Below are 16420 nucleotides of genomic sequence, written 5' to 3' on the forward strand. Positions count from 1 at the left end.
AACAGTGACCCAGCTGCACTCGGGACACACCTCTTTCTCTTGACAATTAAACGTATTTCCACAGGGAGCGAATGCAGCAACGGCACGACTACACAAAACCACCGCGTTCTGTTTCTGAAGCACTCTGTGTTGATGCTAGAACTGAGGAACTGAGTGAACATTATTAATAAGATTTATTAGGTCAATTAGTTTAGGTTTTGTTGACGTGCTGCCAGAGAAAAAGAAAAAAAGGCACAGGAGGGGAGAGACGAAAGTGGAAAGGAGATACAAGTAGAGACCAGAATCTGTAGAGTGAGGAGATAACAGCCAGTAAGAAGGTAGTAGCAGAGATTTGCTCCAAAACAGGATGTTCTGTTTCTTGTAATAAAAAAACCCAAACAAAATACCAACCGGCCCCCCCCCCCCACCACTGTGAAAAACGAGGTTCACTCTCCTGTTAGAATTTAAAGAGTTTAATATAAAGACAATAAGAGACACATAAAATAAAGCAAAGGGATAACGGCCGGGTGCCTTGGCGCTCTGCCAAGAGCACACCTGATGCTCGAGGTGAGTCCTTTTTATACCATTTTTACTGTCTGTTCTTTATTCATATTAAAACTTTTCCAGGAATTGATCTGCATGGCCACTCCTTGGGTCCGCCTTTTTAGAGCATGCGTAGGCTTCGGCCTTGTGGTTTTATTTCTTTTGATTCTTGGGGTTGGGCCCGCTAGGTAAGAGTGGGGTGGATCTCTTAATTCTCCAGACAGTCAGGGCTGATTGCAGCTTTGGCCTCTTTGCCCCCCGGGCAGAGCGGTGATAGCGGCTCTGGGCTCTCCTGGCCGCCCGTTCTCCGGGCAGAGCAGCCTTTGGGCCCTTTTGTTCTCTGGACAAAGTGTTGATGAGCAGCTCCTCGGGCCTCATCCTCTGCTCGCTTGGAGGTTATCTTACTTGCTCACACTTGCTAACATTCTTGCTAAAACGAGAGAAAACTACATCCACACAGCAAAAAGCATTTCTAACATTATATAATATCTACTTTAATACTTTGCGAGAAGCCAATACTATAATATATGTTTATAACACCACCAAACCAAAGCAAAACAAAAAAACCCCAACCAACCAAAAAAGTCCACTCAAACTGAAAGCTATATCCAGTATCTTCTTACAGTGCATCCAACAGAACAGTATCAGATGACTCTTAGTCTGCCTTTGGCAAGAATACTCCGCTGCTGATCCAGTGGACTATTCCCAGATCAATAAAGAGCTAAAAGACATCTCTCTAGAATTGCGTCTCTCTCCAGGAACTCATTTACTTATGGTGTTGTATTTTCCTGGTGAGAAGAAAGCATTTAACCATCAAGGAGGAGAAAAATAACAATAAATGGGTATAAATTGCTATACATTAATACTGCTTGGAAACAAGATTTCAAACCTTCAAGACTTCAAGAAAAGGGTGATATTTCTTCCAGAGTTTTGCTTTTGTTGCTCATCTGCACAAGACAAACCTCAACTTAAGATTCTTACTGAGCACTGATATTTTCCATACAGTCTTCCCATTTCCATAACTCATTTTGGGGCAAGTTTTTACATACTTGTCCTGGCTGATAAAATGAATCACCAGATGACCTCAGCCTCCCACAGCAATCCTTGGAGAAGGTGGTTTCTCTGTTGTCATTTTTCTCCTTTGAAAAGGGACCTGCCAAAATAAAACCAGTCATACATTTAAAAATGGAAATGTTCAAGGCCAGGTTGGACAGAGCTTTGAGCAACCTGATCTAGTGGAAAGTGTCTGTGCCCATGGCAGGAGGGTTGGAACTAGATGATCTTTAAGGTAGTTCCCTTCCCTTCCCTTCCCTTCCCTTCCCTTCCCTTCCCTTCCCTTCCCTTCCCTTCCCTTCCCTTCCCTTCCCTTCCCTTCCCTTCCCTTCCCTTCCCTTCCCTTCCCTTCCCTTCCCTTCCCTTCCCTTCCCTTCCCTTCCCTCTGTGCAAAACCACCCACTTACATACAAAATATTTCTGAAGTAACCTTCTTGTAGATTAAACCTATCACCATACAGAGTGATTAGAAAGTCCAGACAGGGAAGTTAGACACACTGAAAAAGTACCACCAGGTACTTTCTAATATTACCTCAAGGACATGAAAGCTTAACAAGTTTTCTATGCAGCCAGAATGCTAGGGGATGGCAGCATCCAACCCATTATTCACTTGTTCCTCGCTAGGAAATGACTGCCTAGGTGACTGCTTCTCACTCAATAACTGATCACATTACTATCTAAAGAAAGGGTATTTCAGCGCTGCACAAATTAGTTTCCTGAGTCAAACCTGCAATGACAGCAAACTCCAATAAGCAAGGTTGCATCATTGTTATTTATGAAACAAAACTATGTAAGTTTTCTTACTGTCCCTTGGAACAGGTTTCAGTTTTCTATTTCAAAATTAAATACAACTCTGAGGTTTGGGTTTTCCTATAGACTGTACAACCTAGAGGTAAGAGATATATATTCTCAATCAGGAAAGTTATCTTAGCTTTTAAATTACTTAAGCAGTATGTTACATCCAGACATAATTCCTGGAATGACATTACCAAGCCACAAGCAGAAACATAGCCAAGAGTATTCCTTTTACAGATTTAAACAAGCTTCATGTTCAAAGTTTCTTCGAACTGTCTTCCTCCCCAGCCTAATCCTGAAGCTTCCAGAGAAGCTCATCTATGTGCCCTGATTGCCAGGCTTTAAAGCAAACCCATTTGGTTGTGATGTCACTCTGTGCATTCCCTGACTCCTTTCCCAGAGGAAATACAATTTACTGTTCATTCCCAGAGTAACCCTCCATACTGCTCCAGCTCCGTGCTCAATCCCAGCAGGCAGGATATTCCACAATGGCAAAACAGCACAGTTTACAGTGGCTAGATCCCTGAAACACAGAATATAAAATAGATTGACACATAATTTGTTTAATTACAGGCAAGGAACTGGTTTTCTGCATCCAGAGGGCACATTCTCACATCTTGAAAGAAATAGCTTTGTATGTCTACATTAAACCTTTTATTCGAGAGCTAAAACATTAAAGTTTCTCAACTTGTTGCAGCTTTGGAAAAGCAGTAGGTGCACATAATGAGCCTGCTGCTGCAAACTGATCTCAAATGCCAGTTTGCCTGTTTTGGTTTGGAAAAATTATGTAGAAAGAAAAAAATCACATAACTTAGAGAGAGTATCTTGGAAATTTGTATCATCAAAGCACAATTTTATCTTTTAAAATAAAAAAACCTCAAACAAATGTCAGCATATAATAACTCCTAGGAAACCTTCCTAACACAAGAAGCAACAACTGTGGAGAAGGCAACCAGAGCAAAAAAACATTTGTCGGTAAACATAGTATCTTTGTCTTATCAGCTTGTACAGTGAGAAAACACAGACATGCTTTTAGGCACACAAAATTGTAACAGACATACACTCCCACCGTAAATATATGTGTAACCACTGGTCTTCGGTTGTAATTGCATACATAGCAATTAGACCATCACAGAGTAGAAATGGTCGGTACACCGGCTCTGCCTGCAGCCCTAGCCCTGTGTGTGTCCTGTGATCATCACCCATCCTAGTCACAACTGTATTGATCCAGGAGAAGAGGTAAAGTGTTTGTTTTTAACAAGGTGGAAGAAGGACATAAAAAGTATATATATATATATATATAAGGTTGTACATTGTCTTGGGGATGCTAAATTGAGAACAACCAAGGAAGTGCACACGGTACCATCAGCAGCACATGGGTGAGCACTGCACCATTGGGAGCTGACAGCCGTACCGTGCAGAGACACAGGCAGTGCTTTTCCACCGGGAAAACACCTACAAGCCAGTACTAAACCAGGGAAAGATGGACATAAACCCTCACACAGTTATCACTCATGAGCAGTGATGGATGAACTACCTTTGTTACAGGGCAAAGAAAAACACGGTAAAACACGGTATTGCATCACAACCAAGCCTTTGCTCTGCCTGAGCGAGGCAACTGCCGAGGAGTAACTTTTTCTCTTTGGCTTATTTTTAATACAACGCACACACGCGAGGCGCACAGGCCGAAGATGCCGGCAGCAGGCAGCTGCAGCTAAGGCCGGCCCTGCAGGTCACGGGCGAGGGGCCAGGCAGGAAGAGCAGCCACTAGCGCCTCCTGGGAACTCGCTTCGTGAACCGTTCCTCAACAACACCCGTGAAACCCCCACACACCGCACAGGCCAATCTGCGGCGTGGGCAGGCGGACGTGCTTCGGAGGCGGGCGTGCTTCGAAGGCGGGCAAGGCGGGCGGAGCGGAGGAGCCGCGCCCCGGGGCCGGGTCCATCGGCGCTGTCGCGTCCGCCGCGCTCCGCCCCGGGGTGGTGGCCGAAGGGCCGGCGGTAGCGCGGCGGCCGGAGGGTAAGAACGGCCGGCCCTGGGGAGCGGGGCGTGGGGTGCCGCCGGAGGAGGGCGCTCCGGGCCAGGCCGGAGCGCGCCGGGCAGCGGGCGGGCGGTGCTCGCTCCGCCAGGGGAAGTTGTCGCGGCGGTTCCCGGCGGCTCCGCTGGGGCTGCCCGGAGCCCGCAGGCCTGCCCGCACGGGCGGACCGACCCTCCGTCTGCTCCAACCCCTGGGCGGCAGCAGGCTCGGCCGGAGGAGCCTGGCCCGCGTGGCGGGCCTGGGCCCGGGGGTTGCCCGAGCTGGGTCCGCACCTGCCCGGGGCTCACAGCCGGGGCAGGGGAGCGGGGCGTCCCGGGTCGCGGTCCCGCGGCTCCCGCTGGAGCCGCCGAGAGCTGGGCCCTGCCCGCTGGGCTGCCCTCGGCTGGCGCTGCCGGCGTCTGGCTTGCGGTGCTGCCCGAGCTCGGGGGACCGCGGCCTTCAGTGGCTCGGTCTTTTGGGCTGGGGCTGGCGGTTTGTTTTATCCTCACTTCGGACAGCGTGGAACATAGCGGTGCTGGGAGAGTTCGCTTCAAAACGCCCCTTTTACTGCAATATTCGTGAGAGCAGCGGCACTTTTTTATCATCGCTCCTTTTCAGTTAATTTTGGATAGAGCAGCCTGGATAAACTCATTTCATATGTTAAAAATCAGTTTAAAGCTCTTCTTTAAACTTCTCTAAGTGACTTTCTGGTAAATGCTTGTCATAAAATCGCTAGGGTTGGAAAAGGCCTCTAAGATCACAGAGTCCAGTAACATTTACTATGTTTACTGCTAAACGATGTCACCAAGTGCCACATCCACAAACTATTTGAAGGCTTCCAGCCTCTTCCAATGCCGATCACCAATTTCAGTGGAGAAGTTTTTCCAATCTAAACTTTTTCCAATATCCAATCTAAACTTCCTCTGATGTAATTTGAGGCCATTCCCTCTCACGGTGCTTGAGAGAGTTGACCGACCCCCACCTGGATCCAACCTCCTTTCATGTGATTGTAGAGAGCCATAAGGTCCCCCCGACCCTCCTTTTTTCTAGGCTAAACGACCCTAGCTTTTTTTCCCTGCATGATAAACTCTCTGCTGCTGTGGATCAATACATAGGCTTGCCACATTGCCTTAGCTTGTAGTGCTCCTGCGTACCCACCTCTGCAGAATTAAAATATTTCCTCTACCTCGAGCTTGCCTTCAGCCCTGCTGGTGGGACTCCTCAGAGGCCACACTGTCCATGAGAGCAGGGAAACCAAATATCTGAAAAGTAACCTGGCAAAATATGATTTTATCTTCCCATCTTCAAGATAACCCTCTTTCCTGACCTGGTTGATGGTATGGTCTCTGAAACTGTTGTGATGGGCCAGGGCCTCGCATGAGTGACCAGCTGGGAAACTGGGGATGGTAAGAGCTGTTACCATCAGCTGTCACATCACAGTGAGCAAATGTGAGGGGCACCTTTGGAACAATTATTCCCACTACTTACATGTTGCTCATATGGACTATGTGAGTGTTTCAGGTTAGATATTTACAGGTTGTTAATTTTTCCCTAAAGTATGAGTTTGTTTTAAAGTATGAACTTAGGTGACACAAGTTAGGGTGTTGTAAGATAAGGTCAGTTCAGCCTGCAGTTACTGTAGTAAACCCTAGGGCAAGGGCAGATGTGCTCCAAATGTTATTACCGTGGCAGAGTGGCCAAAAGGAAATAATAATTTGGTAAAGGGCTTGAAGGCCAAATTCCTTGTGATTTGTCAGTTGCAACAGTTATAACTTAAGGGAGTGGCTTATTGATATGTCAGGGTTGATTTCAAAAGGCCATGCTGCTGAGCAGCAATTCAGTGGATCAGCCAGTAAATAATTCTGGGCTTTGTATACAGTTAGATAGTGAGAAATTAATTTCTGGTGCTTGAAGATCTCCTGGCTATGAACAGAAGTGGGGAAGAGCAAGGGTACTAGTGTGCACTAGCAAACTACTATAGCTTACTCAGATCTATGAAGAGAGTTTATGGCTTTTAGGTGATTGATTGCAGTAGTAGGAACATGGCTGCAGCCATGATGGTGTAAGGATATAAGTGAAAGAAGATTTGCAAGGGCAGGATAATATATCAGTTGGTTTAATAGAAGATGTACTTGCAAAACAGAACAAGATTTTATGTACACCAGGTGGTCTGCAGGCTTGACTTTCATATCTCTACAGGTTGCAACAACAGTGTCCTGGATGTTTTAATCTGCTGCACCACAAATCTTAGTGGGGTGGCAGAAGCATAGTTGGCACTAACTCAGTGGAAAGCTTTAGGAAGCTCTTTATCTTAATGCACAGTGGGCAGAAAGGACTCTAGAGATTACTTGCTGCTTCAGTTTTGTAGAAGGTGCTTTGCGGATCTGCTCTGCATATATGAGACAAAGTTAGCATTAATTCTGAGTGCATTTGGCAGCAGTTCCCTAAGAGGAGCGATTCAGTGCTGCAGTCTGTGCTGTAGCTGCTGCTTCCAGAAGTTCCTGGTTATTTTATATTAATGTTATTTGCACTAGCTTTTCCTCCAGTACATATGTGGGTTTTTTTCTTCATCATTCTCAGTAAAGTGTAGTCACTCTCTTTTACCAAACAGTTTCTGTGCTTGTCTTCCCTTGTACATTCCCATATTGAAAGCAAACAGGCATTTTTCAAGTAATAGCACTATAGTTGATAACCTATGAAGACCATATTACTTTTTTTTCATGTTTCTTCAGCGGAAGCTTTTATGTGGCACTCTTGCAGTTCTCTTTGTATATGTAACTTTTTTGTCTCCATATGATTTAGTCTGTATTTCTGTTAAAATTGTGTCTATCAAATAAAGAAAAATATAGCATATGGACTTATTAAAATACACTAAGCTTTACTTGTAACTAGGTGCTGAGACTTTGTGGAAGAAACTGGCACAGATGGTGGTTTGCCAACTTCTGCTTCTTTTTCCTTGAATTTAGGCCTGAAAAGTCCTTGATAAGCAGTGGAAGCCTCTCTGTAAACTTTTTGGACAATTAAGCATGTGAGGGGCAAAAAACCCCTGGGTGATTATCCTGTTTGTACTAGATGTAGGTATACTGATACATGAAATTCAGGCATCTGAATTTAACTCATTTAATCAAAACCCAGCGTTATACTGTTTTGATTTCCTGAAAAATTTCTCTGGCTAAGCTAAAGGTTGTCAATATTTTCTGTGTAGTTGGCACTGAAACTGAGAGATGATGTCCAGAACTGATGATACTCTGAAAGATACTTAGTTTCTTGTTGTTCAATATGAAGTGGTGTAGTGGCTGCCTGGTGATTCTTGGCTAGAAAATGGTAGCTATTCTCTTCTCTGTACCTTTTTGTTTAAGTATATTGAGAGATGAATCCACTGAAGTGTTATGCGTAGTGTGGCATTATAAAAGAAAATGTGCAACCTGTAAGCTTAATTTCAGCAGCCTATTGGTTTACCTCCATAAGCCCTTATTAGGGAGTACCCAGTTTCATTTTTTGTCCCAGCTGGTAATTTCTAAACTGTTACCCTGAAATATCCCTCTATGCTGGAAATAATACTTCGTATTACTTACTTTTTCAGTGTAGATAGACCTTGATGCAACTTGCTTGAGTGTTTTCTTTTAATGTGCTCTGTCTGGGCATTTGAAGCTGATGAAATGCAGCACACATCAACAGAATCCATCAATTTTTAAGCAAGCAAACAAGCATGTGATCCAAAAGATGTTGCTCTAAGAGTCAGTGAACTCTAGTTTTGGCAGAACTGCATTAACTCCTGCAATTAGGAGTGCTGTGCTGAACATGCTGAACTTTTGAGTCCCCAGAAGAGCCTACCAGGAGTGGGTTTGGTCAAAGGCATGATGTCAGATTGTGAGCCCCTGATGTCACAGCAGGAGGAGATATTTGGGAGAGGGATGTTTGAGCTTGATTGACAACCCAGTATGAACTTCAGAAGTTCTGGTATGTCAAGGTAGAGAGAGGCATTCTCACAAGTGTAGTGGTATTTTGGTAGTCACCTGGGTCTCTAATTTACTCAGCAGGTTGTCTGTGTTTGTATAAATATGCAGCAAACTAGGCTGCTAAGTCTGATTCTGCTTCTTCTGTGACAGGTGGCTTTTGACACAACCAGACATTTTTAGTGAAGGAGCCATAAGATAGAGAAGCCTGGAAAGACTAAAGCTGCAAGAACAGGATCACGGTCAAAAAAGGGGGAAAAAAAGGAGAGGGGGTTGAAAGGTGAGAGTATATTTTTAGAGAATGTCCCATTTTCTTGAAATTTGTTACACTTCCTCATACCAAGTAAAATACAGGAAGAGTGGCTGTGTAAAAATCCAGGCTTTGAGGAAACAGGAGTTGGAGAAATTGAAACAATACTATGTAGTTGTTAATTTATATATTGGGAAGAAAACCATAATGTTAATTCTGTGTGTAAGGTGTCAGATGTAGGGGTCTGGATTATGAGAAAGGCTGGACTGGAGATATCCCGAGGTCCCTTTCAGATTGGATTATTCTATGATTCTGTGGGCCTATAGTGAGAGCTGTTGCTCTCAAATTGTTCTGAGGATTGTTTCCTTAAGGTTCTGTGTGTGGGCTTTTGTTATTGCTCTATGCTGCAACATCTTAAATCAATGTCCTTATGCCCTGAAATAAAATTAATTTGATGTACATTTCTCAGTGCCTCCAAGCTGACTAGAAAATCCAAAGCTATGAAAAGAATACTTTTCTGTCTTTACCCATTTTTGTGTGTTATTTTTTTATTGTTGATATCTTTACTGCAGTGTTCTTAAATTTGCATATGAGTAATAGTAGTATATTGAAGTTTTCATTCATTAGATAATGTGTTTGGATGGCATCCTAAACTGTCACTAGTAATCAGTCGGGTTATGCATCTTCTTAAAAAACCAGACACTTAAAACGCATAGTGAATCTAATGCTAGGTCTCTAAAAGCACTGCTATGCTTCCATTGCTAATTCTTCCTTATTCAAATACTTTTTAAAAACTGTTTTTAAACACTTACTTGTCTGAACACTGTTCCCTGAATTTTCTGGAGGTTTTTGTGATGCATCATGTTGATTATTCGGTAGATCTACTTCCTACAGGGCAAAGTTTCCAAAAAGTGGTGATAGCCTGTTGTGGTTTAACCCCAGCTGGTAATTAAGTCCTACAACAGCTGCTCACTCCCTCCCCTTCTCCCCAGTGGTATGGGGAGGAGAATCAAAAAGGTGAAAGTGAGAAAACTTGAGGATTGAGATCAAGACAGTTTCATAGGTAAAGCAAAGGCCATGTGCACAAGGAAAGCAAAACAAGAAATTCGTTCTCCACTTCCCAGGGCAGGCAGGTGTTCTGTATCCCCAGGACACCACGGCTCCATCCCACACAACAGTGACTTGGGAAGACAAACACCATCACTCCAAATGCTCCCCCTTCCTCCTTCTCCCTCAGCTTTATTGCTGAGGATGAGGCCATATGGTCGGGGATATCCCTCGGGTCAGCTGGGATCAGCTGTCCTGGCTGTGTCCCCTCCCAGCTCCTTGAGCACCCTCTGCCTCTCGCTGCTGGGGTGGGGTGAGGAGCAGAGAAGGCCTTGGCTCAGGGTAAGCCTTGTTCAGTGATAACCCCTGAATTACAAGAGCCTTGTAATACCTCTTAAATAGGACCCTCATGCTAATCTTTAGGAGAGATTTGTTAATTTAAGAATTAGATCCAAATGATTAGTCTCTAGCTGTGCCCTTGGAGACAAGAATCATGTGATGCTGTTGTCTTGGCAGTGCTTATAAAGAAAACCCAAGAATACAAACCATTTGAAGAGACAAAGAACTTTCTAACTGTGGGGATCAGTTAGGTGTGTGTAATTTATGTGCCATGTTTTTTAAACATGTTATTTAAGCAAACGAGATTCCTTGTTAGCCACATGTGATTCTTGGTGACTGGTTGCTTATTATTAGCACTTCAAAGACTTACATCCAATCCCCCAGGATGCAAAATATAAAACAAGTGTCATCTAAATTGTCCCATATTGATAATTACCTAGAAAAAGAAGTGGTGATGAAAAGAAGTTCAAGAGACAAAAAGGAAAGCTAAGCTCGAGAGGAGAGAAGAGAAGGCAGATAGATGGAGATGAGGAACATCGCCCAAAGCAGCGGAAGGTACCAGCTGAAGAACAGCAGTGGCCAGAGAATATGCCTGAATGGGAAGAAAGAAAATCCCTGCTAGCTCAGAGAAGAGTGGAGTCTGTCAGACTGCTTACAGTGCTGTTAAGTCGTGTGAAAGTAAGACTATTTTAAAACGTACTTTAAATTTTTGAGGATATTTATTAGAGCTTGAATAATTCACTAGACATTTGATATCTTGATGCTATTCAGAAGACTGCTTTGGGGCTGACTGAACACTGAGAAGGCCTGAGGTCCATGTCTTGTGACAATCTGCTCTCAGTCTTACCCTAAGAGCAAACGTAGTGCATTTTTACACAGAAACTTCGCCTTTGGTGCTTTTTCCAGACCTTATCTTTACTGAGTAAAAAATAGGGCTGGAAAGGCTATATTACCTCTATTAGACTTGATCCAGTGTTGCAAGCAAGGAATTTTGGGGTGAGGACAAAAGTGATGCTCTCTCTGCTTGTTTTGGTCTCAGGCCTACAAGTGACTGAATTAAATTTGCACAGATTATACCAGTTGCATTTCTAATAGCCTCTTCTTTTTTCTTGCACTCATTTACCAGGCTTATTTCAGTTTGATTCAGATAATGTCTTGAGAAAGTCAGCAGAGAAGTGATAAAATGTGAGTGTTTTGCACACAGATTAATGTTTGTAGGTTTAGTTTAGTGCTTTGGGCAAAAAAAAGAGTTTCAAATGAAAATGGGGTTTTAATTTCTAATATGGTTTTGTCTTCACTATTTGTGGAGGAAAATTTGCTTGCAGCTTTTAACAAGTGTGTATTTTCCCCAGTCCTTAATGTAAAAGACTTCTAAAGGACTGTAATTTACTATGAGTTGAAGTCAGAGGCTACCCTTGCCATTCTGCATGAATTTTAGAGCCCCATTACATCTGACATTAGCCTTCTTAATTATGAAGGTGATGTGTTAAATAAACTTCTATTTTCTTGGTTTCGCAGTTGGCAAGTCAAAAAGTGGATCCTTCACTGGGTGTAAAGAAGGACGATTCATTTTCTGAAACAGCATTTAAAGACATACAGCAGGAGCTGATTAGCTCCCTTTATCATACGCACAAAGAGCTGAAACGTAAGGAGGAGTTTAAGTGCTCGTTAACCCAAAAAGTTAGCGGTTTATGTAGTGAGGAAGGAGATGTGAGTAACTTCCATGCACCTACTTGTCACATAGTTAGGACAATTTTAAATGATGTCTCTCCAGTCCCGAGCTCTGATGGACTGCCTGGCAGAGATGTGTGCAGCTCCTCCGCCAAAGGCTGTGGGCCTTTGCTGATCACGGTTACCCAGGACGGCCGGGTCATCGAACCTCTCCATGGAAGGCACCACCCAGCACTGGATGTAGTTCACACGCAGACAGTGTCTGAGGAAGATGATTGCAAAAAACAAAAGGTTTATGAGACTGATGAATTCATCCATTATTTACTAAACTACTATCAGACACCACACTATGCACGTGTTTGCTTAGAGCCAAAAACCACTGCGAACAAGTCCCAGTGGAAGCGAGTGGTGTCTGATGATGGTAGTGGGTTTGACATCAGCTTGAGTAACAAACATGGTCAGCACTTCAGAGAAGTGAGTCCTGTACAAAACCGCCACAAGAGAAATTGTAGTAGTGATAGTAATTATAGGCTGGTGATCACTCTTGGGGAACTTGAGTCAACAGACAAAGTGTTAGAAAGCAAGGTCCATGGGGGCAAGCTTGCAAAAAAGCTGCAAGTGCAGAGGAATGACTCACTGACTGTTGATAACTTACCACATGCTGGACTGAATCATTCTTTGGAGTGCACTACTGTTACTCGTAATAAGGAATTCAAACAAGAAGATGGTAGAGATGAAGGCACTGTACCATATGGAACATGTAGATCTGCTTGCAGATTAAAGGATTTGTTGGAAGAGATCAGTGATTCTGAGTACTTTAGAGAGGCATGTGGTGGCTCAGTGAAGAGAGCAGAAAGAAGGTATGAAGAAATTTACAGCAGTTGTATTAAAGGGTGCTTGCCTGCAAGAGCCGGGGAAAGAAAATTACTGGTTTACCGTAAAAATGTAGCTCTGGAAGGTCAAGAGAAGGAAATCAGCCAATGTAACTCCTGTTCTAATTCTGTCCATGAGGGCTTGGCAAAGCAGTGTGAACGTAAAGTTAAAAAGTCGTGCAAGAGGTCTAGTAGTAAATTAAGATATGAAGGAAAGAAAAGTGAGAGACAATCCAGGGAAAAGGAGAGAAATGCTCATAAAATGAAGAAAAAGCGAAAAAAGCTTTCTTCTAATCTTTTATCTGATGAATGTGGCTTTTCAGAGACGGACAGTTGCATGCAGCTGGGGTCGCTCAGAAAGATACAGAGAAAATGTAAGAAAATGTTGCACAAAAAAGTGAAATTCAAGACACTTCACACCTCTATGGCAGCACCAGATGTTACCCCTCATGATGGTTCACCCCTTCAGGAGATCCTCCAGAGGAGAGGTGAGAAAGAGGGATGCCACAGCTCAGGGGACTGAATTTGACAGGTCTGTGGCAGGTGAGGTTGCCACAGTTCTTACAGTGATGAATGGTTTTAAAAAGTATAAGCATGAGATAAAAAAAACCCAGTGCAACTTCTCTGCAATTAAGAGTTTGTTCAGTTTAGCTCTGAAACACACAGCTGCAGCTCAAGAGTAATATTTGTTTACTTAATTGGTTAGCACAGTATCTGTCCTGGGCATTAGCAATGGGTGGTTATTCTGTTAACTACATGCATACTAACAACATGCTTTAGACTACTAAAACATTGATAGACAATTCAGTGTGTGGCACAGCTGTGTGGGAAGTACTGTCGCAGGTGAGTGAATTTTTACATAGCTAAAATACATCTAATGCTCATACAGGATTGCTACTGGCTGTTCTTACCGTCCTTTTTATGATTTACTGTGCCTCCAGTTGATTGGTGGATACCTTACAGCCACCTCCCTTTCCCTCCCTGCCCACCTGACAAACTCATTTCAAGTAACTTTCTCTTATCTACAGGAGATGAGAGGAAATTAATGTTGAGAAGAGAGATGGATGCAGATGTCAGAGGATGCCCTCTATTTCCTCTTGAGATAATTCAGACAAACCCCTGCTCAGATACTTTCTGTGGAGCAGAGCCCAGAAGAGGATGCTGAACAGCTACTGTATTATAGCTCTGAAGTTTTTATACGGGGGTGGGAGAGGAAACCCCTTTGATCATTAAAAGGTATATGAAATACTGGGTTGGTTTTTTTTGTTTTTTGTTTTTTTTTTTGCTTAGGTGATTCCTTTGGTTAGAATATCTATCTGGTGTAGTGAGCCACAAAAGCAGAATCTGTGTTTGCCTTTTGGATAACAGGACCAAAACTTTCCCCAGAGCCAGACAAACTTTCATGGACTAGTGGCTAAGAACTTAAAAGCACACAGATTGAGATCTTGGAACATTACACTTTGATTGAATGCAGGGAATAATGTAAATTACAGTATTTACTAATAATGAGTAATTGGAAAAAACCATAATTGTCAATCCTAGAGCAAGCATATGAAGTGCCTCCTCAATCAGATTGTTATAATGATGGGAGTGATGTGGGGGACATTTATACTCAATTTTGAGAAGTAATAGATTTCCAAATATGAAAAAAATCCCATCTTCTGTAAAACCCACATTAGAAGAATCCTTGTCTTCTATTCACAATTCTAGAGGTGTTTCTGAAAACTTGCTTGCCTTTGGGAGGAAGGATTTCACTGAACTTACGCTCAATGTAGTGCTTCCAGGAATCTGAATGGTTGTCTAAGCAAAGCTCTGAGTATTAGATAATGAAAGGGTAGTACTTGTCAGCCTGCTGACAGTCCCCATGGAAATGCAGGTTGACAGTTCACAAGATTTTGAAGGCACATATAGTGAGATAGCTGTTTAGTATGAGTTTGCTTACAAATGCTTTCCAGAGGAATTGTGAAATGTTGTCAGAGTTGTGCTGCATGTAGATAAAAATGTGAAAATGCAATCTAGGAACTTGAGTTATATCCATGTTTATTCAGCTGGCTATATCTAGAAGACAGCCACAATTGTTTTCAAACAAAGTCCCTTAGCAAGATACAGAGAACCAGTTCAAAGTTCAATGCACTGATTATTGCAGCTTTCATTTTATTATGTTTTATTTATTACATGTCAGTAGACGAAGTTAATGTGAAAATGTTGCCTTCATTACATAAGATCTTACCCATGTTTGTAATTTCTGCTCTAATAAATAGTAATAAAAAAGAATAATTGTAATTGTTTGTGGTAGATAGGTTTTCCCCCAGTCTTCAATACTGGTGATTCCTGCAGGCTTCTAAGCCAGGTTTTATCAGTCTTTCTGTTCATGTGTTCAGACATTGAGTGCCTTTTCGGGGTCATGCATGACAAATGGTTGCTACTCAAAGTACTGTTAATCTATTACTTTTATCTAAAAAGATCTTATTTTCTTGACAGAAGTATTTTCTGACTATTTTGGAGAACATTTATGCCCCTCTTAAGTCTCCTTTTTAGTATTTTATACAGTTATAATGAAGATGGACTATTGTATTCATTGACCTTGTAAAACATTTTCAGTTGCACTGAGGTGACATACCAATGGTGTTTTTTCTCTATGCAATATTTGCAGATTAAAGATAACAAAACTTCCCCCTCTGCCAATCTATAGACAGTTCTCTGTCCATGAGTACCCATTTCCCATGAGACAGGCCTTTTGGTGACAGGTGAAGAAGTATTTCTTTTTGTTAATCTGGAGGAGAAGGAACTAAAGATTTCCTTCAGTGTAAATTTCCAGTGTTTTATCAATATGCTGTTACAGTAACCAATAACAAATAAATACTCCATTTCTGTAATTGCTTCATGTTCACCTGTATTGACTGAAATTGATAGGATTTGCTTTATCTCCCAAGTCCTCATTCCATGTAAAACATTGTTAGTAAATAAAATATGCATGCACTTTAAAATGTGAGACATTGTAATCTTCATACTGAAAGAGAACTTCTGTTTCCTGTTTGACATTATTTAGAACCTGATTTCAGGTGCTTTAATAATAATTTTACTTTACACAAAATCATAGAATGGTTTGGATCGGGACCTTAAAGACCATCTTGTTCCAACCCCCATTCCAGGGGCATGGGCACCTTCCACCTGCTCCAAGCACTGTCCATCTGGTCTTCAACACTGCCAGGGATGGGGCATCCAGTTTCTTTTGGCAGCCTCTGCCAGGGCCTCACTATGCCTCACTATATTCTTTTTCCTGTCAGCATATTTAATACGAGCCCTATCTTTTCATACACTGGACTGCTTAATATAATTTTATTATCCTGAAGGCTAATCTTTAAAGATTCATGTAACAGTTTGCTTTAAAACTTTTAAAATGCATGGCTTTGTAGATTGGATTTTAGTAGTTATAGATATTAATGTCACATCCCAAGTATGAAAGTTACAGAATGTTTTGGCAATTAGAACATTTATTACATGAAAATATGTATTAAAAGCAGCATTTATATAGTTCAGCAATGGAAATGTAGAACATTTCTGGCATAATTTCACACATTTTAGTTTGAACCTGACATGTGCTGTTGTGCCTAGCTGCTGTTTCAGGAGGCTGGGTGCTTTTTATGGAAATACTGTTTACTCTGACATGTATGAAGTTAGGCCCTGAGACTGCAGATCTTGCCATCAAATCTAATTTTTTGTACAGAACTAGTGAAAATGCCTCCTCATAGAACTGGTAGGAACAGAAGTTGGCTGAACAATGCTTTGTTACTGAAAATATGTGACCTGTGGGTTGTACCTTGTGCTGAATGCTGAAGTCAAAATCCTACATGTTGGTTTTAAAGCAGAAATACACAAGGTCCATTATTAAATCAGT

The 16420-nt window shown here is 42.3% G+C and overlaps 1 protein-coding gene and 1 long non-coding RNA gene across 2 annotated transcripts; one reads left to right on the top strand and one right to left on the bottom strand.

The window, feature by feature from the left end:
- Positions 1 to 498: 498 nt before the first annotated feature.
- LOC309577478 lies at positions 499 to 1688 on the bottom strand. Its single transcript, XR_014226765.1, has 3 exons — positions 1572 to 1688; positions 1412 to 1469; positions 499 to 1310 (listed from the first exon to the last, which is right to left on the bottom strand). It is a non-coding gene; the product is annotated as an uncharacterized lncRNA (long non-coding RNA).
- A 2373-nt stretch (positions 1689 to 4061) lies between these two features.
- Positions 4062 to 13737, top strand: LOC309577622 (A-kinase anchor protein 17B-like; the record flags this gene model as incomplete). The annotated part of the gene is made up of 6 exons (XM_082289763.1): positions 4062 to 4067; positions 4211 to 4389; positions 10420 to 10657; positions 11498 to 11624; positions 11754 to 13010; positions 13551 to 13737. The coding sequence occupies 6 exons, from the start codon at positions 4062 to 4064 to the stop codon at positions 13685 to 13687; spliced, it is 1944 nt and encodes a 647-aa protein (XP_082145889.1). The 3' UTR covers positions 13688 to 13737.
- Between the last annotated feature and the right edge of the window lie 2683 nt (positions 13738 to 16420).

This window comes from Coloeus monedula, assembly GCF_965178545.1.
Source record: "Coloeus monedula genome assembly, chromosome: 12".
NCBI classification, from domain to species: domain Eukaryota; kingdom Metazoa; phylum Chordata; class Aves; order Passeriformes; family Corvidae; genus Coloeus; species Coloeus monedula.